The 19,602-nt window shown below is 50.2% G+C and overlaps 7 protein-coding genes across 7 annotated transcripts; 2 read left to right on the top strand and 5 right to left on the bottom strand.

Moving 5' to 3' along the window:
* Positions 1–72: 72 nt before the first annotated feature.
* Positions 73–6,025, bottom strand: N7515_009531 (uncharacterized protein; the record flags this gene model as incomplete). Its single annotated transcript, XM_056670275.1, has 4 exons — positions 73–3,983; positions 4,050–4,494; positions 4,550–5,673; positions 5,962–6,025. 4 exons carry the CDS (start codon positions 6,023–6,025, stop codon positions 73–75), a joined length of 5,544 nt encoding a protein of 1,847 aa, XP_056518074.1.
* Positions 6,026–6,351: 326 nt separating this feature from the next.
* Positions 6,352–8,471, bottom strand: N7515_009532 (glutamate--tRNA ligase MSE1; the record flags this gene model as incomplete). Its single annotated transcript, XM_056670276.1, has 7 exons — positions 6,352–6,934; positions 6,988–7,154; positions 7,214–7,471; positions 7,529–7,945; positions 8,004–8,041; positions 8,097–8,169; positions 8,217–8,471. The coding sequence occupies 7 exons, from the start codon at positions 8,469–8,471 to the stop codon at positions 6,352–6,354; spliced, it is 1,791 nt and encodes a 596-aa protein (XP_056518075.1).
* A 266-nt stretch (positions 8,472–8,737) lies between these two features.
* Positions 8,738–10,221, top strand: N7515_009533 (putative DnaJ domain protein (Mas5); the record flags this gene model as incomplete). Its single annotated transcript, XM_056670277.1, has 4 exons — positions 8,738–8,774; positions 8,847–8,905; positions 8,966–9,612; positions 9,672–10,221. 4 exons carry the CDS (start codon positions 8,738–8,740, stop codon positions 10,219–10,221), a joined length of 1,293 nt encoding a protein of 430 aa, XP_056518076.1.
* A 3,012-nt stretch (positions 10,222–13,233) lies between these two features.
* Positions 13,234–13,725, top strand: N7515_009534 (uncharacterized protein; the record flags this gene model as incomplete). Its single annotated transcript, XM_056670278.1, has 1 exon — positions 13,234–13,725. The coding sequence occupies one exon, from the start codon at positions 13,234–13,236 to the stop codon at positions 13,723–13,725; it is 492 nt and encodes a 163-aa protein (XP_056518077.1).
* A 568-nt stretch (positions 13,726–14,293) lies between these two features.
* Positions 14,294–14,894, bottom strand: N7515_009535 (acyl-CoA thioesterase; the record flags this gene model as incomplete). Its single annotated transcript, XM_056670279.1, has 2 exons — positions 14,294–14,741; positions 14,815–14,894. The coding sequence occupies 2 exons, from the start codon at positions 14,892–14,894 to the stop codon at positions 14,294–14,296; spliced, it is 528 nt and encodes a 175-aa protein (XP_056518078.1).
* Positions 14,895–15,169: 275 nt separating this feature from the next.
* N7515_009536 (uncharacterized protein) lies at positions 15,170–16,309 on the bottom strand (the record flags this gene model as incomplete). Its single annotated transcript, XM_056670280.1, has 4 exons — positions 15,170–15,359; positions 15,411–15,946; positions 15,991–16,050; positions 16,100–16,309. The coding sequence occupies 4 exons, from the start codon at positions 16,307–16,309 to the stop codon at positions 15,170–15,172; spliced, it is 996 nt and encodes a 331-aa protein (XP_056518079.1).
* A 475-nt stretch (positions 16,310–16,784) lies between these two features.
* N7515_009537 (uncharacterized protein) lies at positions 16,785–18,820 on the bottom strand (the record flags this gene model as incomplete). Its single annotated transcript, XM_056670281.1, has 3 exons — positions 16,785–17,438; positions 17,509–17,701; positions 17,769–18,820. The coding sequence occupies 3 exons, from the start codon at positions 18,818–18,820 to the stop codon at positions 16,785–16,787; spliced, it is 1,899 nt and encodes a 632-aa protein (XP_056518080.1).
* Between the last annotated feature and the right edge of the window lie 782 nt (positions 18,821–19,602).

Consider the following 19,602-nt stretch of genomic DNA (forward strand, 5'->3'; position numbering starts at 1 on the left):
TTTGGGTATTTGTTTCTTAATTGCAAATATTGTAACATCTTAACATTTGTTCAAGCACTCCCTTGGGACGCCTCAAGATAGAATCATCCACCAAGACTCTTCCAATCTCCAAGAAGCCAACTCTCCCTCACCGTCAGACTTCACGACTCCAACTGCCTCCAGCCATTGGAGCATAAGCACAGTCTCCCAAGCGCCCATCGTGGGCTTGATCATGTTGGAGATGCTCTGAGCTTTGATACCGGGCCGCGTGACCAAACACCCAATGACAGGACCAACCACCAAGTCCCAAAGACGATGCACGAATTCGCCATTGATATCGTACCACAGCGGAATCCTGGGTGGCATTCTCGTACCCGCCGCTGAAGGCGGAGGCGGAATGCTCACAGCTGCAGCTTTAGCATGAACAGGGTTACCGTAGCGGTACTTCTTGGTGGGGATGACTTCGATAGGGAAACGGAAACGTTTCTTGTCCATCTGGCGGGTCTCGTATCCACCATCAGTGAGGCCGAATTTATTGCGCGGGGGATCACGAGGTCGCAGCTGAATAGCATTCGAGGCATAGAGATTGATCAGCGCCAGGATATCGCCATCCTCGGCTGTATACTCGATGTCGAAGATACCATTCATCCGGAGTTTGGGATCCAGGATGGTGGATTTGAAGTGAACGGCACGACGCAACTGTGTGCTTTCGACCGCACGTTTTCGGCTCAACGTCTGAAGGAAGTTATCGGAGATATCGTAGTTGCGGCCGGGACTGACGCGGCCACGATTTGTCGAGCTGATCACACGTTCGTTGATCAGCCCTTGCGTGGCACTGGTGATGAGCCGATCGCCGAAAAGTGCCAGGATATCGCTCGATTCGTTCGGTCGATAGGTCTCTTCTGCGGTGATGATATTCGCCCGGACCCATGTCTTCGCCGCCTCAAGCTGTGCCATGTCAACACCTCGTGGAGCCGACTTGGGGCGTGCTTCATCCTCCAATGGTACGGCAAATGGACTCCGTGCCATCAGATTACGTTTATGGTTGATAGTGACGCCATGCACAGCCTGGTACAAGTCGTCACCGGCGGTGATGGGATCCTCTCGTAGTTCAAAAACGGCATCAAATTGCTCCCGTGTGGCTGGAAGATCTGGCACACGTTCGGACGAGGAGATATCCAGTCTTTGACTTGCCCACTCAACCAGAGTAGACCAGTCATAGCCTTCCAAATCAGAGTAGTCGATACGTGGAACCTCGTCGTTTTCGTAGCCCTCGAGAAAGCACTCTTGGAAGTCTCGATGCATTTTGGTGATTTGCAGGCGGTTTTTGCTCAGAATTTGGCGCGCTCGTCCTTGAATGAAATCCGAGTCGTGGTTTGGGAAAGCTTTGCTTACAAGACCCCACTCGATAACTCTTGACATCTCTCCTCCTGCAAGCACACGAACCGCGACCAAGGCAATCATCAACCTTTTCTTTAAATCCTCGGAGACGGGACGAACAATTCGGGTTCGACGGATGCGTTTGGGTTGCTGCGATTCTTTGCTGGGTGATGTAATATCATCGAGTTTGGCCAAACGGCGATCCGAAGGAGCAGCACGCGACGCCCGTTTCCTTCTTCTTTTTGGTTGTTGTGTTGCTGGCGCCTCTGTCGAGCCAAACGTCGTGGGAGATCCAGGCACAGATTGACGCAGGCGAAGGGCCTCGCTGCGCCGTGTGGGCATGGCAGGTCCGGCTGGGGCCGCTTGGGGAGGGCCCGTAATGACATCAAAGCGGATGTCACCCTCGATTAGCGATGTCTTGAACTTGTGCTGGATGGTTTGGTTGATGAACTCCTGGCCTTTGAGGTCCATGTCAAACAGGTTCTGGTGAAGCAGCTCCCATTCGAGAATACGTTTAGTCCGAATATCAAACCTCTTCATGCGTGATACTTCCGGCAGATCTATCTCATCATGAGCTAATCTGGATAGCTCGTTGACAGATTCCTCAATGTTCTCAATCTCAATGGCCGGCTGTGCTCCTAGTATTAGCTCCGACCTCTTCGGTTGAAGCAAACATAAATGCGTGGAGAAGGTCCCAGTAACTGGATGGAAATGTTGCACCGGGTTCATCAACATGCCATACGCTCCAATGGCGGACATCGGCCTCATCCTCACCCGTTTGGCATGTACCATGGACTTCCGCTTTTGAGGTTCACGCACTCTTTGAAGGAGTGGGCGGATGATCGATGTATGTGGATGAGCATTGGTATCTAACTCAGGGGGACGGGCAAGTGTCATAAGACGTTGAACTCCAGGCAGGTCAGGCAACTCGTCTGCAGCTGCGGCAGCTTTGGCTTGGGCAGCTAGCCGTCTGAACAAGCTTGACTGAGCCGATCTGCATTTTCTCTTTTCAAAGTTCAACACGAAAGCAGGCTTTTGCTGTAGGTGAACTTGAGCCTCTTGTTCGACCGGTATGGAGGATCTGTGCGGTCGGGGAGGTGCGCCGTGTGGTCGGCCGCCACTTCTCGTTAACGTTGGATCCAGCTCAACATTCTCCGCGAAGGTGGGCCGAGCCTCGTTTATTTCAATACTCAGGGCCTTTTTCTGCATCTCTTTCACCAATGGATGGTCTGGTGGCATATCAGGTTTCATCAACAGCGTCTTTGTCACCGTCACGTGCTTTTTGTTTCTGCCACTGAAGGTCAGTTGTCGAAGCAGGCCAGCACTAACTAAGTGCTTGCACGCATTTTTGATAGTTCGCATATCGGGCTTTTCAGTGGGATGAAACTTCATCCATGCAGTGACGAAAGGATACCAAATTGCAGCTCCCCCGGGATACACACCACCAGCGTCTTCAATAATTTCCATAAGGAGCTTCCTCCGAAGGATGCTAATAGATCCGCCTCTTTCAATCAAGGGTCGAGGAGCTTCGAATTCTTTCGCGTCCGCATTTGGCGCATTGCGGCTAGTTCTAGCTCTACTCCGCGGTGTCTCTTTTGCAGGTTGCGTTCCAGCATTCGACTGAAGTTTCCGAAGCCCCGCAGTAACAGTCGATGGACGGGGTGTCGACGACTGTTGAGTGGGAGCGGGGGATTCTAGGCGGGGACGCTTCGATGGGGTTTGACTTTGTCCATCTTCGAGTAAATGAACGCTGGCGCTCTTGTTGTGATGGCCCAATCTGCTCGCTTCGTCATAATTCATGTCGTGCCCAGGGGTTCTGTCCGCCGGGGGCACCTCATTGGCCATTTCCACGGATGTTTCCCTGCCTCCATTGTGCGCCTCGTGGAGACGAGGTCTTTTGTGGGGTCTCTCGTTTCCGCTACCACTGGCAACGAGGCTGGAGGACGGTGTGGGCGAGTGTGCAGTCGGTCCGTCGGACGAAATCCTTTCACGTGGCCATACAGGAATAGGTGAGCGTGTGACGATGGGGCTCTCGGACTTGATCACTGGAGCCGCAGCTTCGAGGGCAAGGCTCTCGAATTCTTGGGAGGTCGCAGCAGCGCCCGCTTCTCCATCGTCCGTTGTGTCATTGGCGTCCGCCACAAACCAAGGGAACGATGCTAGCTTGTATGATTTGAAGACAGCGATTCGACTCTGCCTCGGCCGACCTCGAGACTTTCCGACTGGTCGTCTTCGGCCATGAGGAGTCACAAATATTCCTGGGCCAGGCTTATCAATGATCAGGGCATTATACTCGGTCCATGTCTCATCCATGCCAAGTGCTTCCAGCTTCTCTCGCTCCGATAATCCGCGGAGCTGATGCTTGATTTTAGCCCTTTTAGTTGGCGGCGGTGGTTCGACGAAATCTTCCCAACCATAGGCTTCACTTGCCTTCGGTTCCGGTTCCGGTGCCCGTTCGGATGTTGCAGCTTGAGCTTCTCGGGCTTCATTTTCTCGGGCGCGCTTTGCTAGCGTTGCTTTATTTGGTCTGCCTTTCGGTCGTCCTGTGCGTCCCGTCTGTCGAGTACGGGCCTCGATCTGCTGCTTGGAACCAGGTGGGAGCTTATCGGTACGTGTACGGATAACTGCGACCAGGTGTTAGATTCAAAGACATTTGTCGTAGCACACAGCATAACATAGGAGAGACTTACCATATTGACCGTCTGCGAGCCTGACAACAAATGGGTCGCTTGAAGAAAGAAGATAGTCGGTCGGTTTAGCAGCGAGAACCCCATCACGTAAGGTAGCATTTGCGTTTTTCATCAGACCCCTGGGGAACTCTACTTTTGGGAAACCAAACTCATCAAGCTGAGGAAGAGCGCCAAACGGCGGTGCGTCGATTTTCAGCGACTTGGCTTTCTCCGCCGGGAATTCAACAGCCTCCCATGAAGCCTTGCCATCTTCGACGAGCTTTGCGAAGTTGCTTGCCGAGTAGTTGACGTAATACATCACGGTCTTTTTCATTGCCATATCGCGAACAACGGAGAAATGTCGGAGATGAAGCGGCTGAGCCACTTGCCATAAGTCGACCAAGCGGTGGACCATAGCTTCAGCGGGTCTCTTGTAAAAGCTCCCGAAGCATGTCATATTGAGTACCTGGAATGGCATGTCAGCTGGAAACGATCAACTTTCGTTTTGGTAATTAGCATACATGATTCGTGATACCCGATGTACCCGACCTTTCAATGATATCAAATAATTGATTGTAAAGGTTTCGATCCGGCGTCCAGGATGGTACTATTCGTTCGGCGGGTTCGACATGGTCATCAACCAGCTCCAGACCTTCCTCCTCTGGACTGGCAGATCTTTTGCTTGGACCCTCCAGCTCCATGTCTCCAAAGTCTTCGCGTTTGGGGCGGCGAGCTCCCATGCCATGCTTGGACACAGCCTCGAAATTGAATTCATGGAAAAGCTGCAAGTCTCGCTCCGTCGGATCTCGCAGGAGTTTGACACAAGGGTGCATTCTTTCGTATTGTGATTCAGCTCTAACACGTTGTACCACACCCATCCGCTCCCATTTGCGGAGCGCACGAGCCAGGACTTTCCATCGCCAGGGGTCATTAAAGCCTAAAAGCCTTTTCAAATCAGCACGAGCGATGAGTGGGTGCTCTCGAAGAATGTTAAACAGGTCGGTGTTGAAACTGGCAAAGTCGATCATGGCTTTTGATTGCGAATCTTCTTCTTCTTGGTTGACTACTTTCTTGTCTGAAGGACGGAAGTATCGCTGTAGCGTGCACAAACTGGTTCGTGCCTTCTTCGTCTGAACTGGTCGCTTATCGATGTAGCCCTTTTGGTGTAAAGCACTGGTTCGCTTCGGGACAGACCGTTTGTCCTGGCCACTTAGCCTCACAAGCTCCGGCTGTACAATACCCTCTGACTTGCGTGAAGCGATGATGGACAGTAGGACAAATTCAAGCGGTAGAACCTTGGTCTCATCTGGCGGATGGCCAGTGAGTGCAACCCAGATCCGCTCTTCTGACACAAAGATGCGGAGAGGCGATGAATGAGAGTTTTGATCAGTGGCTTCGCCTACTTCGGACTCATCGCCGTGGAGTTCTTCGCTCGCAGTTGCTTGCGAATCAAGCTGCTCAGCCTCATCCAAGGTGAGATGGTTCCATTCGTTGTGTCGGCCGACGGACACCTCTGGGTTAGATGTGAGCCAAGACCAGACCTTGACTTTGAACCCACGGTCAATGTTTTGGTTAAAAGGAGGACCATCCTGAGTTTGTCTGTAAAAATCGTCGATGGCTTTCAAAACTTCGGATAATGTTGCGCCTGCACGCCTATTAGCATCTTGTACATGGAATTATGCAGCTGCAGAAAACCACCCAATCAGGGCTTGAGGAAGTATAGAGATCGACATCAGAACTGCTCAAGTGCGCCATGACAACGTAAACCCAGAGCTGCTCCATGTAAAATTCATGTAAGAGCCAGACTCATGAAGAACCGACATCTTGGTGATTCAAGCTTTTTTACATGACTGTGGTAACATTGAGAATCCACAAGGGACATGACATCTGCCGGGTGAAGAAAAGTGGGTCGCAGTGAAGAGACTATACGCACCTTGATTGCCACAGAGCGCGACTTCGTTCAGTACGAAGTCGATAAGCTGTTGTAAGCCAGTCATGGTTACATGACTTTTTAAATTGAGAATGAGACTATGAAAGAGACGATAACAGAAGGATGGGAGGGTGTGGGAAAAATAAAAGAGGGATGAAAATTTTAAGAGGGCGACTCGAACGCCGACCATTTTGCAAAAAATGCAATTGTTACGTCACATGACTTCCGTCTGGCTGGATGCCTGGTTGATGAGGCAGCATTTGGTAACAACCATGATTACTGCTTTCCGGTCATACACCGTGGGAAGAACTTAGGCAATGATAGTTATTTATGGCTAATACAGGTATAATACAGTTTTTATCCTCAAATCTAGGTAGGCCACGCTGTCTCACATCACCGCTTAGTCGCCAGAGTCCCCATCCAGCTCTGATCCTCAGGCAACGTCCCCTTAGGAACTCTCTTGCCAGCAGCAGATGGAATGAGAGACTGTGTCAATGCCTTAGCATCCTGCATTCGGCGGAGTGTCTCCTCCCTCCCCAGAATAGTCATAGTCTCCGGGATTCCAGGTCCTGGCGCAGAAGCCGACAGCGCCCAGCGGAGGTAGTGGTACAGCTCCTTCTTGAAGACTTTATCCGTCGTAATGGCTGCGGTGGGTGTCTCTGACTCGGAAGTGGGTAGGACCACGCTATCAGAGCCATCGTATGATTTGATGCTGAAGCGGTGCGTTTCGATGTCCCAGTGGGTGGATGGGACGAGGGTTAAAGCGGCTGCTGCAGTGTGCAGAGCTTGAATTGGCACCTCTGGGGAAGAAGGTGATGTGGGCGAGGCTGGCTTGTAAGGAGCTCTGTCGAGAGTCGTGGTAAAGAAGGTGGCATTCCGCTGAACAAACTCCTTTGCATCGGTATATGATTTGGCATCGGCGCGGATGAGGGGTGCAATGTATTCGGACAGGGTGCGTCCTCTCAGGATCATGTTCCTGCTAATGTCAGTCATCGGACGTCCTATCTGGTTAATAGATGGCCGACTTACAGCTTGTCTAGATGATGCGATTCTTCCACCACCGAGCTCACCCTCTTCACCATCTCGTCAAACTCTGGGCCGCCGCTTGCGGCAAATCGTTGGGCATGTGCCTTTTGGAGGAACCAGAGTTTCTCAAAGGCAACGACAGTATTGCCCCTAGTTATTTTCAGGTTGAACTAGTGACGCAATTAGCAATGAGATTAGGGTACTTTCGCGATATCCGAGAAGAACATACAATCTGTTCTAATTCCTTCAAGCTCAACACGTCAGACTTCTGGGAATGGGACCAGCCTAGCAGCGCAGAAAAGTTGACCAAAGTGGATGGAAAGACCCCTTGCTGGTCCTTGAAGGACGAGAGGTCAATGTCTGCGTTCCGCTTGCTGAGCTTCTGGCCGCTCTGGTCGACAAGCAAAGGGACATGACCAAAGCTTGGTGGTGTCCACTTGAAGGCGTTGTACAGCGCCATATGCATAGGTGTAGATGGCATCCATTCCTGGCAGATATCAGTCTCGGATCTTCATACTCCAGGGCCTCAGGAATAGTAACTCACTGTTCCTCGGATGACATGCGTGATCTTCATACAATGATCATCCACCACATTTGCCAAGTGATATGTGGGATGTCCATCTGATTTGATAAGAACTGGGTCATCGTATACACGGTCAATGAAGTCCAGTTTCTTGTTGTGGGTCCGGTTTTGGCCAGTTTTGCCATAAACCAGATCATTGAACATGGGATATTCTTCCACTTTCAATCGGACGATGTGTGCCTCCCCCTTAGATGCACGATCTTCTGATTCCTCCGCGGGGATATCGCCACACTTCCGGTCATAGCCAGGCGGGAGTCCTGCCTGACTGCGGTGACGAGCCATCGTATCCAATCGCTCCGCAGAGCAGAAACATCGGTATGCATGGCCATTGGAGATGAGGTCATTGGCGTGAGATTGATACAAAGCGGTTCGCTCGGACTGCAAAGACATACATCGTTAGAGCTATTTGTTGTACATCAAAGGCAGGATGTCTCACTTGTCTATAAGGCCCATACGGACCTCCAACAACGGGACCTATCAGCAATGCAAGTTAGCGATGTCCCTATAACTCCATGTACCTCAAACTAACCTTCGTCCCAATTCAATCCTGCCCATTGTAAATCATCGTAAAGTCGCTGTTCCGCCCCGGGGATTGTCCGTTTCTGCCCTAATCAGTTGTGGTCCATGCAACCGCGCGCAATCAACGAACCTGGTCGGTGTCTTCAATTCGCAGCAGGAATTGGCCACCTGTACGTCTTGCCAACAAATAATTGAATAGTGCCGTGCGTAGGGAGCCGAGATGGAGATATCCAGTTGGAGAGGGCGCAAAACGCGTGCGCGCAGGAGCTTCAGGCAATTTGTTCTTCGAATTGCGAGCCTGGGCCAGGGAAGAGGAGGAACAGGCGCGACATTGGATGCAGGTCCAAGATCGCCTTGAAAATAGGCTGCTCGTAGGGCTCCTCATGGCGAGATATCGGAGGAGAGGAAGCAGAAAATTGGAGGCCGATCTGTTTGGGGAATTTGCGGAGTTGCGGCGCGGAGCTCCCGAAACAAAATTTCATCGCGACATCTTTGGATCACTCATCCACCTCTCCATTATTCACACCTCTCTTTCACGGCTGAAATTCAAGACAGTACATTCCAGTGCTCAAAAGTCCGACCGAATTTTATCCGGTCTGATCATTAAAAAGTACGTTGAGAGTGCTGCTGTGTCTTCGTTCACTACTAACAATGCCTAAAGTGGCCTCGGCACATGTTGACCTCTACGGTATGCGATCTCTCACTTGAGCCACACTACATATTGGATGAATACAGTATTAATCAGAGTCATCTCCTGCAGAGGTCCTAGAAATTTCTCAGAGCTCAAGCAAAGATGATATTCGCAAGGCATACCGCAAGGCAAGTCGAAACTGCTGTCCCCATATTCTCGTCCGTGACTGACTTCCAATTTCCCAATAGGCAGCTTTACGCAACCACCCTGACAAAGTCCCGGAGTCCGAGCGCGAGGAAGCCTCGATGAGATTTAAGGCTGTACAGGAGGCCTACGACATTCTCTACGACGATGATAAGCGACACCTTTACGACACACATGGCATGTCCGCCTTCAACGGATCCGGTGAGCCGGGTATGGCTGGAGCCCCCGACCTTGACGACCTGCTGGCACAGATGTTCGGCGGTATGGGTGGCATGGGTGGAATGGGTGGAATGCCCGGTATGGGAGGTATGGGAGGCATGCCAGGTGGTCGCCCGAACAAACCACGCAAGAGCCCAGACGAAGTGCAAGATTACCACGTTAGCCTGGAGGATCTATACAAGGGCAAGACTGTCAAGTTCTCCAGTGTCAAAAACATTATTTGCGGACTTTGCAAGGGCAAGGGTGGCAAGGAGAAGGCGACCGCCAAGAAGTGCTCGACTTGCGATGGCCATGGCCAAAAGGAGGTTTTGCAACGCAGGGGACAGTTCTTGACGCAGCAGGTGGTTACCTGTACCACATGTAACGGAAATGGTTCATACTTTGCCCCGAAGGACAAGTGCAAGAAGTGCAAGGGCGCACGAACCACCGAAGCGAAAAAGATGCTGGAGATTTACATTCCCCGTGGCGCAAAGTACGACCTTTCCGTTCCTTTTCTTTTTGGTTGTAACCTCCATACTGACTGTGTTTTAGACAAGGAGATAAGATCGTGTTGGAAGGCGAGGCCGACCAGGTGCCCGACCAAGAACCCGGCGACATTGTCTTCAAAATCGTTGAGGAAGAGCACCCCATATTTGCCCGTGCCGGCTCGGACCTCCAGACAACCATCGATGTCACTCTCGCTGAATCGTTGACCGGATTCTCTCGCGTCGTGCTCACGCATCTTGATGGTCGCGGCATCGAGCTCAAGCACCCTCTTACCCCCGGCGCCATCCTCACGCCCGGACAGGTCCTCAAGGTCCCCGGAGAGGGTATGCCAATGAAGCGCAGCGATGCTCGTGGCGACCTTTACTTGGTTGTCGATGTCAAGTTCCCCGGACAGAACTGGAAGCCTACTCACGACATGGTAGAGAAGCTCAAGGAAATCCTCCCCAAGCCCGCCGCGCCTATCAAGGCTGACACCGTGGACGAAGTTACATACGACCCTAGGGCTGAGATTGAAGAGTTTGGTGCACAGGATGGCCAGAGCGCATGGGAAGACGAAGAAGATGATGACGAACCGGCGCAGTGCGCGGCTCAGTAGTTTTCTGGCATAGACGGCGTCTGGAGTTTGCATTACTAGAGGATCTGTGAATAGCAATCCGCTCGACTCCCAAGAACATCGACGATGCATTGTAGCGACTTCGACGGTTCCACTCGCCCATGCGAGCGATGGCGTGGGGTAGAACGTACATTCATGGAGAATGTCCCGTCTCAGATATTCCTAGGCTCTGCGTAATTCTACGTACTATTGAACCAGTCAAGGCTCCCAACTGTACCCAGTACTAGTACTACAATTTAACGCCGCGGGAGATGCGGCTGAAGAAGCCGAACGAACTGCGGGGCTCGGCCCGGCCAGTCTTTCGGCTTCCCGAAATTGGCTCCATTCTTCGAAAGTAGGTTATCCCTCTCCAACAAAGCACAGCCAAATAGACAACCCCTCATCTCCTCCCAAAACTGGAAGTACAAGAGGATAAAGTAATGTCGAAAACTTATCCATCGATCCCCAGATTAGTTAACCCCACCATCGACTCGAAAGTAGGCTTTGCCGCACCAGTCCGGACCCGTTCGCGCAGAGTTCTAGCAATCTAGCATACACAGTACAGCAGACGGTCCAAACGTACGTGTTGGCGCAATAAAAGCAACCATAAACTCTTTCTCGTCGTTAGCGGGGAAGGTAAAGATCTGCCTACTGACGAAGCAGTCCTCTGGCAATATATTGCCTTCCAGCTTCGATGGATGTCGATGAAGCTGAGGGCGCGGTCTGGATGCTGGTTTACCAGTAGCACAGATTGGCCGCTCATTTATTGACTGATTAGGCCGATCTAGGTGATTTGAAATGGGCAGGGAGGTTTCGGCGGTTGCGACAAGGGGATACGGTCATTTAGATAGCCACCCGATGTCGATCCTCGATTTTTCAGAACACTCATGGACTGGTTGTCACCCAAATGATTCTAATACTGTGTAGTTTATTCATAGGTAATTTTGGGGCTCCAAACTCACCCATTACCGAAAGACCCGGATGGATTGATGCCCGGAAGACCATAGGTTGCAACGGAGATACTTGACGCTTTGCAGTATATATATGCAGGATAACCTACAAGTTGGAATAAGGATTAGGTACATGGAATGCAGACTTCATCAGTAGCTGGACTCTGTTTCTCGATCGTATCTACATGTAATCCCTGCTGCCGTGGTTCCTCCGAGCCGCCCGAAAAATGACACTTGGTCAACGTAATGCTGTATCAAGATTCAAGGTCAACCAACCAACCTAAGGTAGGCTGTACAGAAAAGCACCAACTAAAGCATAGTACTACGCCAAAATTGACGAGCCCCGGATCATTTTCGGCCATGCAGGAAAGTAGAAACGCCAGACGACAAATACCCGGGAACCAAAGTATGTATATCGCGACGTACCTAGAGGGTTAGTTCAAAAGATGACCGATGACTCAAACCTACGAGGCTGAAGGGTTCTGAGCATCGGAAATGAAGATATGAGGTTTCCAATATAAGAACTGGGCGCATTATCTTGCATCAAGGGATCAGTACTGGACCAGATCTGTGTGATACCCGATCCCTTTTTCGGATGTCATAAACACAATGCGTCATGGTTAAAATCCGAGTCAGAATTTACTTGGCACTTACCCGCAGCTACGGAGCTTACAACAAGACCTTTTGATTTGTCGATAGCCACGATTGTGATCATGCATGGACAGGGATATCTCCGGCCTGAATGGAAAGAAAGCAGTTGGCCCATCATTCAGTCATGCTGGTCATAGCGCTGGTCATAGCAAGGCCGATGGATGACAGACCGAAGAGCGTGAAAACATCTCACCGAAGAATAGGATCTGGAACTATTGCCAAGGCTGATTTGACTAGACCCGAGTTGTACATCATCGAGGAATTTTTTCATAGGTGGCAAGTCAGACCATAGGGCTGAACTATAATCACCTGAGCCACCAAGAATGTGGCGGCCTAGAAATCTCCGTCCTGCCGAGCTCGTCAATTTTCCCCGTTGGGGAATGTTTGCCAAGGGCTCCAGGCCTTGTGAAAACTTCCCACGGGTGAAACTGCCATTGGGGGGAGCTATGACGCCCGAAGGAACATGATCAGCCCTCAAATAGGATAATAATAGGAGAAGGAGAAAAACAAATCCCGCGGCAAACAACCAAGAGGCTCGGCAAGGCCCACTTTTAGTAACCTTTTCAGGGTTTTCAACCACTCAATGCCAGGGGAAAAGGGAAAAGTGCGGGTAAGTCCAGAGCTACCCGTGGGTCCAGAATCCGAATTAACTTTTTTTATTACCCTGACATCTGACCGTACCTATAAATCACACATTCTTGATTTCTACCTGTACTCCGTACTTATATTCCCCCTCTCTATATCACCATGGCGACATTCCTCCAGTCAAATGCTCTATCTCTAGCACACGCTCTTGTCAAGCTCTAACACTGGTGACTGGCCCTGTGTGTGCTCCTGCGTGTTGCCGATAACTGCAAGCCCTCAAGCTCCTTCCAAAACCGAGAGCTCTCCCTTATTCGCTTTCCTCCTTCCTTCCCGGTTATCAGGGACGAAGCTGTCTCTTTGGAGGTTCAAACCTGCAAGCTTATCAGGCAACCCCCTTTTTCCACTCAGCTCGTCAGAACACGCCTACCCTTCTCACCGCATTGATAACGAAATCACCCTGCTATCTGGCCCAGTGCCGTTTGACTTGGACATTCTCAACCAGTCCCTGTCTGAGATTACAGCCCCGTGCCAAGTTTACCTATCCTTCCACATTCTTTGTCTCCCGGAAGCTTCTCCAGGGGTCTTCACACCGAGCTTCTGTGAACACGGATGACTCGTCTGGAAATTCCGATCGCAACCTGGACTTTGACGGACTGAGATTTTAAAATTGTTTTCCACCATGGACGTTGACTTATAACCCATCCTCGCCCTTGAACTTCTTTTGCACTTCAGCGTTGTTTCATATCCATCGGAGTTTTCACCCGACTTCGCGAACAAGCCACACTCTTACATATCTCTCCACCTCCGGTCTTTGATACCATCCTCAACCATGTCTCCCAACCTCTTTCTTTGCGCACGCACCCTCTTCTGTCCCATCTACTGGTTCCAGAAGGGTGACCGTGAAAGCAACCTCCACGAACAACACTGGCAATCGCCCGTCCCGGGAACTTACAAGTTCTTCCCGAGTCGTGGATGGCACCTCGTCCGCCGTGATGATTGTGACCACGACGAGAAAGTTCCTGCTGCGCTAGTCTACTGCCGCATCCTCCACCGCTACATGTTCGAATCTGAATTGGAAGCTCGCTGCCGCTGGTACGATGCTCCGATGCACAAAGGTGGCCGTCCGGAAAAGCTGCGCTTCTTCCTCCTTGATGACGGCATTCACTGGGTCGCTGGCTGGGATGCCCAGGGCAGCTTCATCCTTGGCCCGTATCCTAAGTGGTGGCTAGATGAGGATGGCACCATGCGCCGTGGTGCTTCGCCTCCTACTAGCGCCAATGTCTCGCGGTGCAGCAGTATCATCGCTGGCAAGTTTGACTGAGAGACATTTCTCTAGTTTTGCTCATGAGGTTGTCTGATGATACCTTATTTTTCTTTGATCATGATTGGGATGCCCATCATACATGTACAACACAGATACCCTTCTTGTTAGCGCCAATGTTTCGGTCTTGCGAAGCGATTTAGCGTGTCTGTCTTCTTTGCGATTACTTAAAAAGTGTTTTGTTCCAGTTGTTTTTTGCTTTCATAATAGACTCTAATGTTTTGGTGTTTCTCTCTTCGGGTTCGACTTCTTTCATAGATCTTGGGTTAGATTAGACTTCGGATAGTTCAGGGTTTCGGCTGATCTACATGGCGCACGTTTTTTGTTTCTTCACATCGACTCACATTCCTAACGAGATCGATAAATAATACGGATATCTTCCTCAGCCACACCTCTCCTCTCCCTATCTTCAGCCATAAAGGTCATGCGACCCCCACACCCTACCACAGTATCACTCGGAAATTCCATCCATATACTACTACAACAAAAGGCCACCGATAAAACCCCCATGCAAGGGGCAATATATTGCCAATATCCAAACTATGTACAACCCAGCCAAACAATCCAATCACAACTTCGCCCCCTCCTTAACAAGCAACTTCTCCAACCCCCGTCTAGTCTTCTCCTCCATCCCATCCTTCGAAACCCTCATAGTCTCCCTCAAAACAAAAACATGCGTATAAGTGCCCACCATCTTAACATCCTCCTCCCCACTCTTAAAAATCCCCACCTCCCACGTAACACTCGACTTGCTCAACCGATTAACCCTCAACCCAACCTCCAACAAATCCGGAAACCGCACCGAAGCAAAGAAATCAGCGTGCGTAGACACAATCAGCCCGATCATATCCGCGCCAACCTTCCCTGACGAAGTCGAGCTTGAGTGTCCCGGAGTCGGGTTGTTGTAGCTGAACGGGTCCATACCACACTCCTTGATTAACCATGTGTTGGCGATTGTGTCGAAGAGATGTGTGTACACTGCGTTGTTGAGGTGCGCGTACATGTCGTTGTCGAACCTGCGGCGCATAAGTTGTTTTAGTTGGGCGGTGCGGAGAGATTTGGGGTTCCTGCGGCCCGGGGTTAACTCACCATCGGGTCTGGTGTGCTTGGAAGAAGCCATAGTCGCTGCGCTTGCGCTGTTTCTTGGATAGGGAGTCTGCGGTGGCCATTTTGTGGGTTTATTCTATGTGGAATTGGAATAATTTGGGATTGCTTTGGTTTATTGTAGGGCTTTGGTATGATCTTCATCATGTTGCAGCGCGCTTTCTCCGAGCGGACCTCGGCTTGGGCGCATGGGGTATGGACTTGGCATCACGTGCCTCTATGTTTGGCTCAACGGCAACCAAGACCACCTGAGGCTGCGCTATCCAATAACTGAACATTAGGGGAATTTTGTTCAAGGAACCGAGTAGGTAGGAGTAAGGAGCAGTAAGTGGAAGTCTAGCTAATCATCACTTCCATGATTTTTGATAGTCAGGGGATTTCCATCATTCGCAAGTATCCGTTCCAAATCATATCCGATCGCTAAGCCGTTACCCTGCTCCTCGGCCTCGCGAAAGCCTGGCGCATAGTCATCCACTAGATCGACTTCATTCCCTTGATAGATTTCCACGAGCGGCCGTCGCATATCGACTCTAAACACACCGATTAATATAGACCATCTCGTAACCAAGGGACAGACTCACGGCTCATCTTCCAAGATCTCTCTTGGATCTGCATCTTCATCGCGATCTTGGTATATTACCCGTGACTCTATGTAATTCAGCGCCTGGTCTATTGGGACCTGATTTCCCGGACCGATTTCACGATAAAAGTGGGCGAATTCCTCCATCATAATTTGAGCCCGGCGGGCTTTCTTGTAGATACCGTTCGTTGCGAATTCAACCCAAAGTCCCAATCCGGTCTCAAGGGTCCGGTCATCGATAATGAGCTTGGGATAGCAGTCCCTGAAAAGCACCGTTCCATCGAGCGCCATGTGCATATCAAGGAAGTTGGGTCGCGCGACACTTTGATGGAACTTGAATGTCTCGAGAATATCTTGGTTATCTTCCAAGGGAAGAAACATTATCATTTCGTCTGCTAGAAATTCCCAGCCTTCTTCCCATGGGAATAAACCCAAGATGCACTTGGCTAGCAGGGCTTCTTTCTCGCGGGTCAATTCGGTGATGCAGACGTAGACCATGCAGAAACTGTGAACGTCATTTCCTCTAAAATTTTTGTCCTATCTGGATTAGATGAAGTCAAATAGTAGAAGATATTTCATACTGTAAGTTCGGGACCTTCAAGAAAACTAGGTTCGTCCTCTGGTGCTCGAGATTGATAGTCCTGTCTTGGGCGTCAGTGAAGAAATAAGCATTCTTCCTTAAAGACATACATCGCGAAATTGTTGGTCTGCTGTTGCCCACCGTTCAATCAAAGCTCGTTTCTGTTGATCCGCGGCGTCGCCGACCCACTGGTCACGAACAAAATGCCTCCATGCACGAGTGGTAGCATCAAAATTTTCAGGGGCCACGGGTTCTTCGTGTCGGCGAATGAAGGAGGGGATGCCTCCAGGCCACCGGCTGTGCGATCTTACTAGGGACATGATCGAAGGCAGTTCCGAGGGTTGAAAGAAGTGAAGAACGCGGGGGCGGGAGTGTATTTAACGGATACATGCCCCAGTCTACCCCAGTTTGCACTAGGCATCAAATCTACAGGTATTCCCGTACATAACTTACTCTTCTCAAACACACTAAACCTGTATTATGCGACCTTGGAATCTTTACGACTAACCTTTGATAGGGAAAACTAAGAGTCTAAGTGGCCCCGCTTGGTGTGTAGCGTCGTTTCCCTAACCGCTTGCCTTCCCTTGCCTTCAAAAGTTCCTGGTTCTGCTAAAATCATTGAAATTTGATAAATTGCAGGTTTCCACTAGTACATGACGAGAAAACCAACAATTAAACAGGTAATAACCATTCCAGCGAATTTAAAGAAGAAAACGATATATCAAAACCTTTGATCTTGCCTTGAAGGCCATAGCCTAATCCTTTTCCAACATTGAAGGTCCAACTCCCACAGGATCACGCACACGAGCCATACTTAGCATTGCAGTTTGTGCTGGAACAAAAATCCGACGAGTTACCACAATAACCGTAATTACTACAGCAGTCGCCAAATTGAGACCCCAAACAAGTCCAGTGCGAATTAGACGGGCCACAGAGGCCATTTTGCGAGATCGTACTCGTTGGAGTCGCACCTGTGGTAGTAGCGGTTGCAGTAGTGACTGTAGACGATGCGTGAGGGCTAGCTGTTTGGCTAGAAGTAAATACCGTAGAGGTTCCCACACTTGGATCATCTGTCAGCGTAATGCTGAAGTTGAACCCGGCAGTCGGGAAGGAACCGTTGACAGGAAGATAGCACACGCGCTCGTATTCACTCAGCCAGGCTTCATCTTGGTACATCTCGTCTGTTAGATCGTAATCGGTGATGTTATACACCGAGTTGACCTGGTCGCAGAGCGTGTAGGCCGCAAGAGATGCTAGGTATGCGGAATCCGGGGTCCAGGTTGAGGTGGTGGTCAGGGCGGAAGGGAATGACCAGAACAGGTTTGTGGTGCTATGGTTGGCTGTTCTGGTCGCGTTGGGATTCATGGTGCTAGCGAGTGTTGTACGAGGTCTGGTGGTGTTGGATGTGTAGCTGGCATAGGTGTTGATGTTACCCACTGCTTGCACGCACTATGGAGTGGATGAGTTAGCCTGAAAACAACGATATGTCTTTCTTATTTTTCCATATAGAGAGACGTACGTAGCTGTTCCCTTTCCAGAGGCTGCCACAGCTTGAGGTTGTATTGGATGCGGCTTGGGGATTCAAGAAACTGAAATCATATTGCGAGATGCTGAATTCGCTGCACACAGATTCACAGGTATCACCAGCTTGGATCTGATACCAGCGACCACAGTCGGTGTTGGAGCTATTAACCGCGTCGGTAGGAACAGAGCTGCAGATCTAATTAGCGTTTTCATCTTCCGAATACGAAAGCAAAAAAAGAGAAGCAGACAACATACACAGCCGTGGTTGCGGGCCTCAGAGCCAGGTTATCGGGGAGTGTGAGAGTACCCGGGGGACTGGCGCAGATGTACTTCCCCGCAATGGCAGTCAGATTCTCCGACCTTTGCACTGAGTTGAGATTGGCATTCCATGCAATAAATTGAGGTACGGAGACTTGACGGGATAGGCTGGCAACGATTTTCTCGATGGTATCCGTCTTCTGAACGCGATAGATTTCACAAACATCGGGAAGGCAGATATCCGCCCCAACCACTATGTGTGTACATCCCATATCAAGGCTGTTCAAGTTGATCAAGGCTGAAGTGGAGACATTTTGAGCTGCTGAGATAGAAACACAGCTATCTCCGGATTCAACCTTGTAAACAGTTTGATCGGGGTCAGTCGTGTTGCAGCGACTAGCAGCAACGGTGGCTGAGGCAGAGACCGTTGAAGAGGCAGTGGAGGTCGGTGTATAAGTCACAGAGTATCCGCTGGTCGAGCAAAAAGATACTTGACTCATTAGGGCCGAAGGACTAAGCAAACTATCCTGACCCCATTTGGAGTTTACTATAGTTGACATGTAGTCCAAATAGCATGCGCTGCATTTGACGTCCGTTGTGCCGTTTGTAATTGCATTCTGGAATAGGGTGTTGCAATAGGTGCCCGAAGCCGAATCAGTCAAGCAGGTTGCATCATAACGCCATTGCATTTCTTTTCCTCTATCCGAGGCAGTTTGCGAGATGCCAGAAATGTTGTACTGTGTACTTGCGCCGCAGGCTTTGTCCACAGAGGAGATATAGCTGGACAAAGCGGAGGAGCATTCAGTGGTGCAAATTCCTGAAAGTGCACTGGCTGACCATGAGGTCGTCTGGGTGACTGCCTGGCTCAAGCCTGCATAGCACGAAACATTGCTGACCATGGCATTGACACATGCTTCTGAGGCTGCGATATCAGCCAGTCTATTAGATGTGTAGATGTAGAGAGTATCTGCATTTCCCCAAGCAATGGCATATTGAGCCTGTAGCATCAGAACTACTGCCAATGCAGCAATTGTCCTCAAGAGTGCCATAGTTCTATGACCGAAAGATGATTCAGAGAGCGAATGGGTTTGCCTTGGACTTGGGATGTAGGCAACTCCAGAGGAGGGGGAATAATAGCTACCGGAACTACTTGTTTGGGCAACCCCCGACTTGCCTATGGAAACTTCGGAATGTCGTATTTACTACTTCGTAACCAATTTACTACCTTCTCAAAAGGCACTAGAGGTGCGGAGATCTGGAAGGTTGCATCAAGCTAAATGTGATTATGTGAAGCATGCGTCTATCAAATTCCACTAAGCAGGGGAAGGAGTCGACTTAAGCACTAGACAGTCCGTTCAGCCAAGCTTTACGCCACATGAGGTTCTGAAGCCAGCCCCACTTAGCGGGTAAGCGGGTAGAAGCCGAAATATCCACCCGTGTTAAGAACTTAAGTGTCTCTTGTTCGGGGCCAAAATTTCGACGTGGGTCCAAGAGTAATGGACCAGACGGGAAACAAAATCAAAGACAAGCAGATCTCTTGCTGATCCTTACGTACTTGGCTATATCTTGACTATATCTTGGCTATATCTTGGCTTACTAGGCTCCAGATGCGGCTCTAATGCCAGCTAGAACATCAAAATAATCGGGAGATGATCGACATTGGATGTGGAAAGTGCAGTGTTACGCAAACAATTGCTCTAAGCGATCTACACAGCTGAACCCTCGGAGTCTTACCCCGTGCTAAAAACATTTGAAGCTACGAAGTAGTGTAAGAGGGGTTTTTTGAATCCTAGGGCCAATTTAAGGCGCCCCGCGGCCCCAAGGCGATCCG

Source organism: Penicillium bovifimosum (genome assembly GCF_028826915.1).
Source record: "Penicillium bovifimosum strain IBT 22155 chromosome Unknown utg000007l_segment0_segment0, whole genome shotgun sequence".
Taxonomy (NCBI): Eukaryota; Fungi; Ascomycota; class Eurotiomycetes; order Eurotiales; family Aspergillaceae; genus Penicillium; species Penicillium bovifimosum.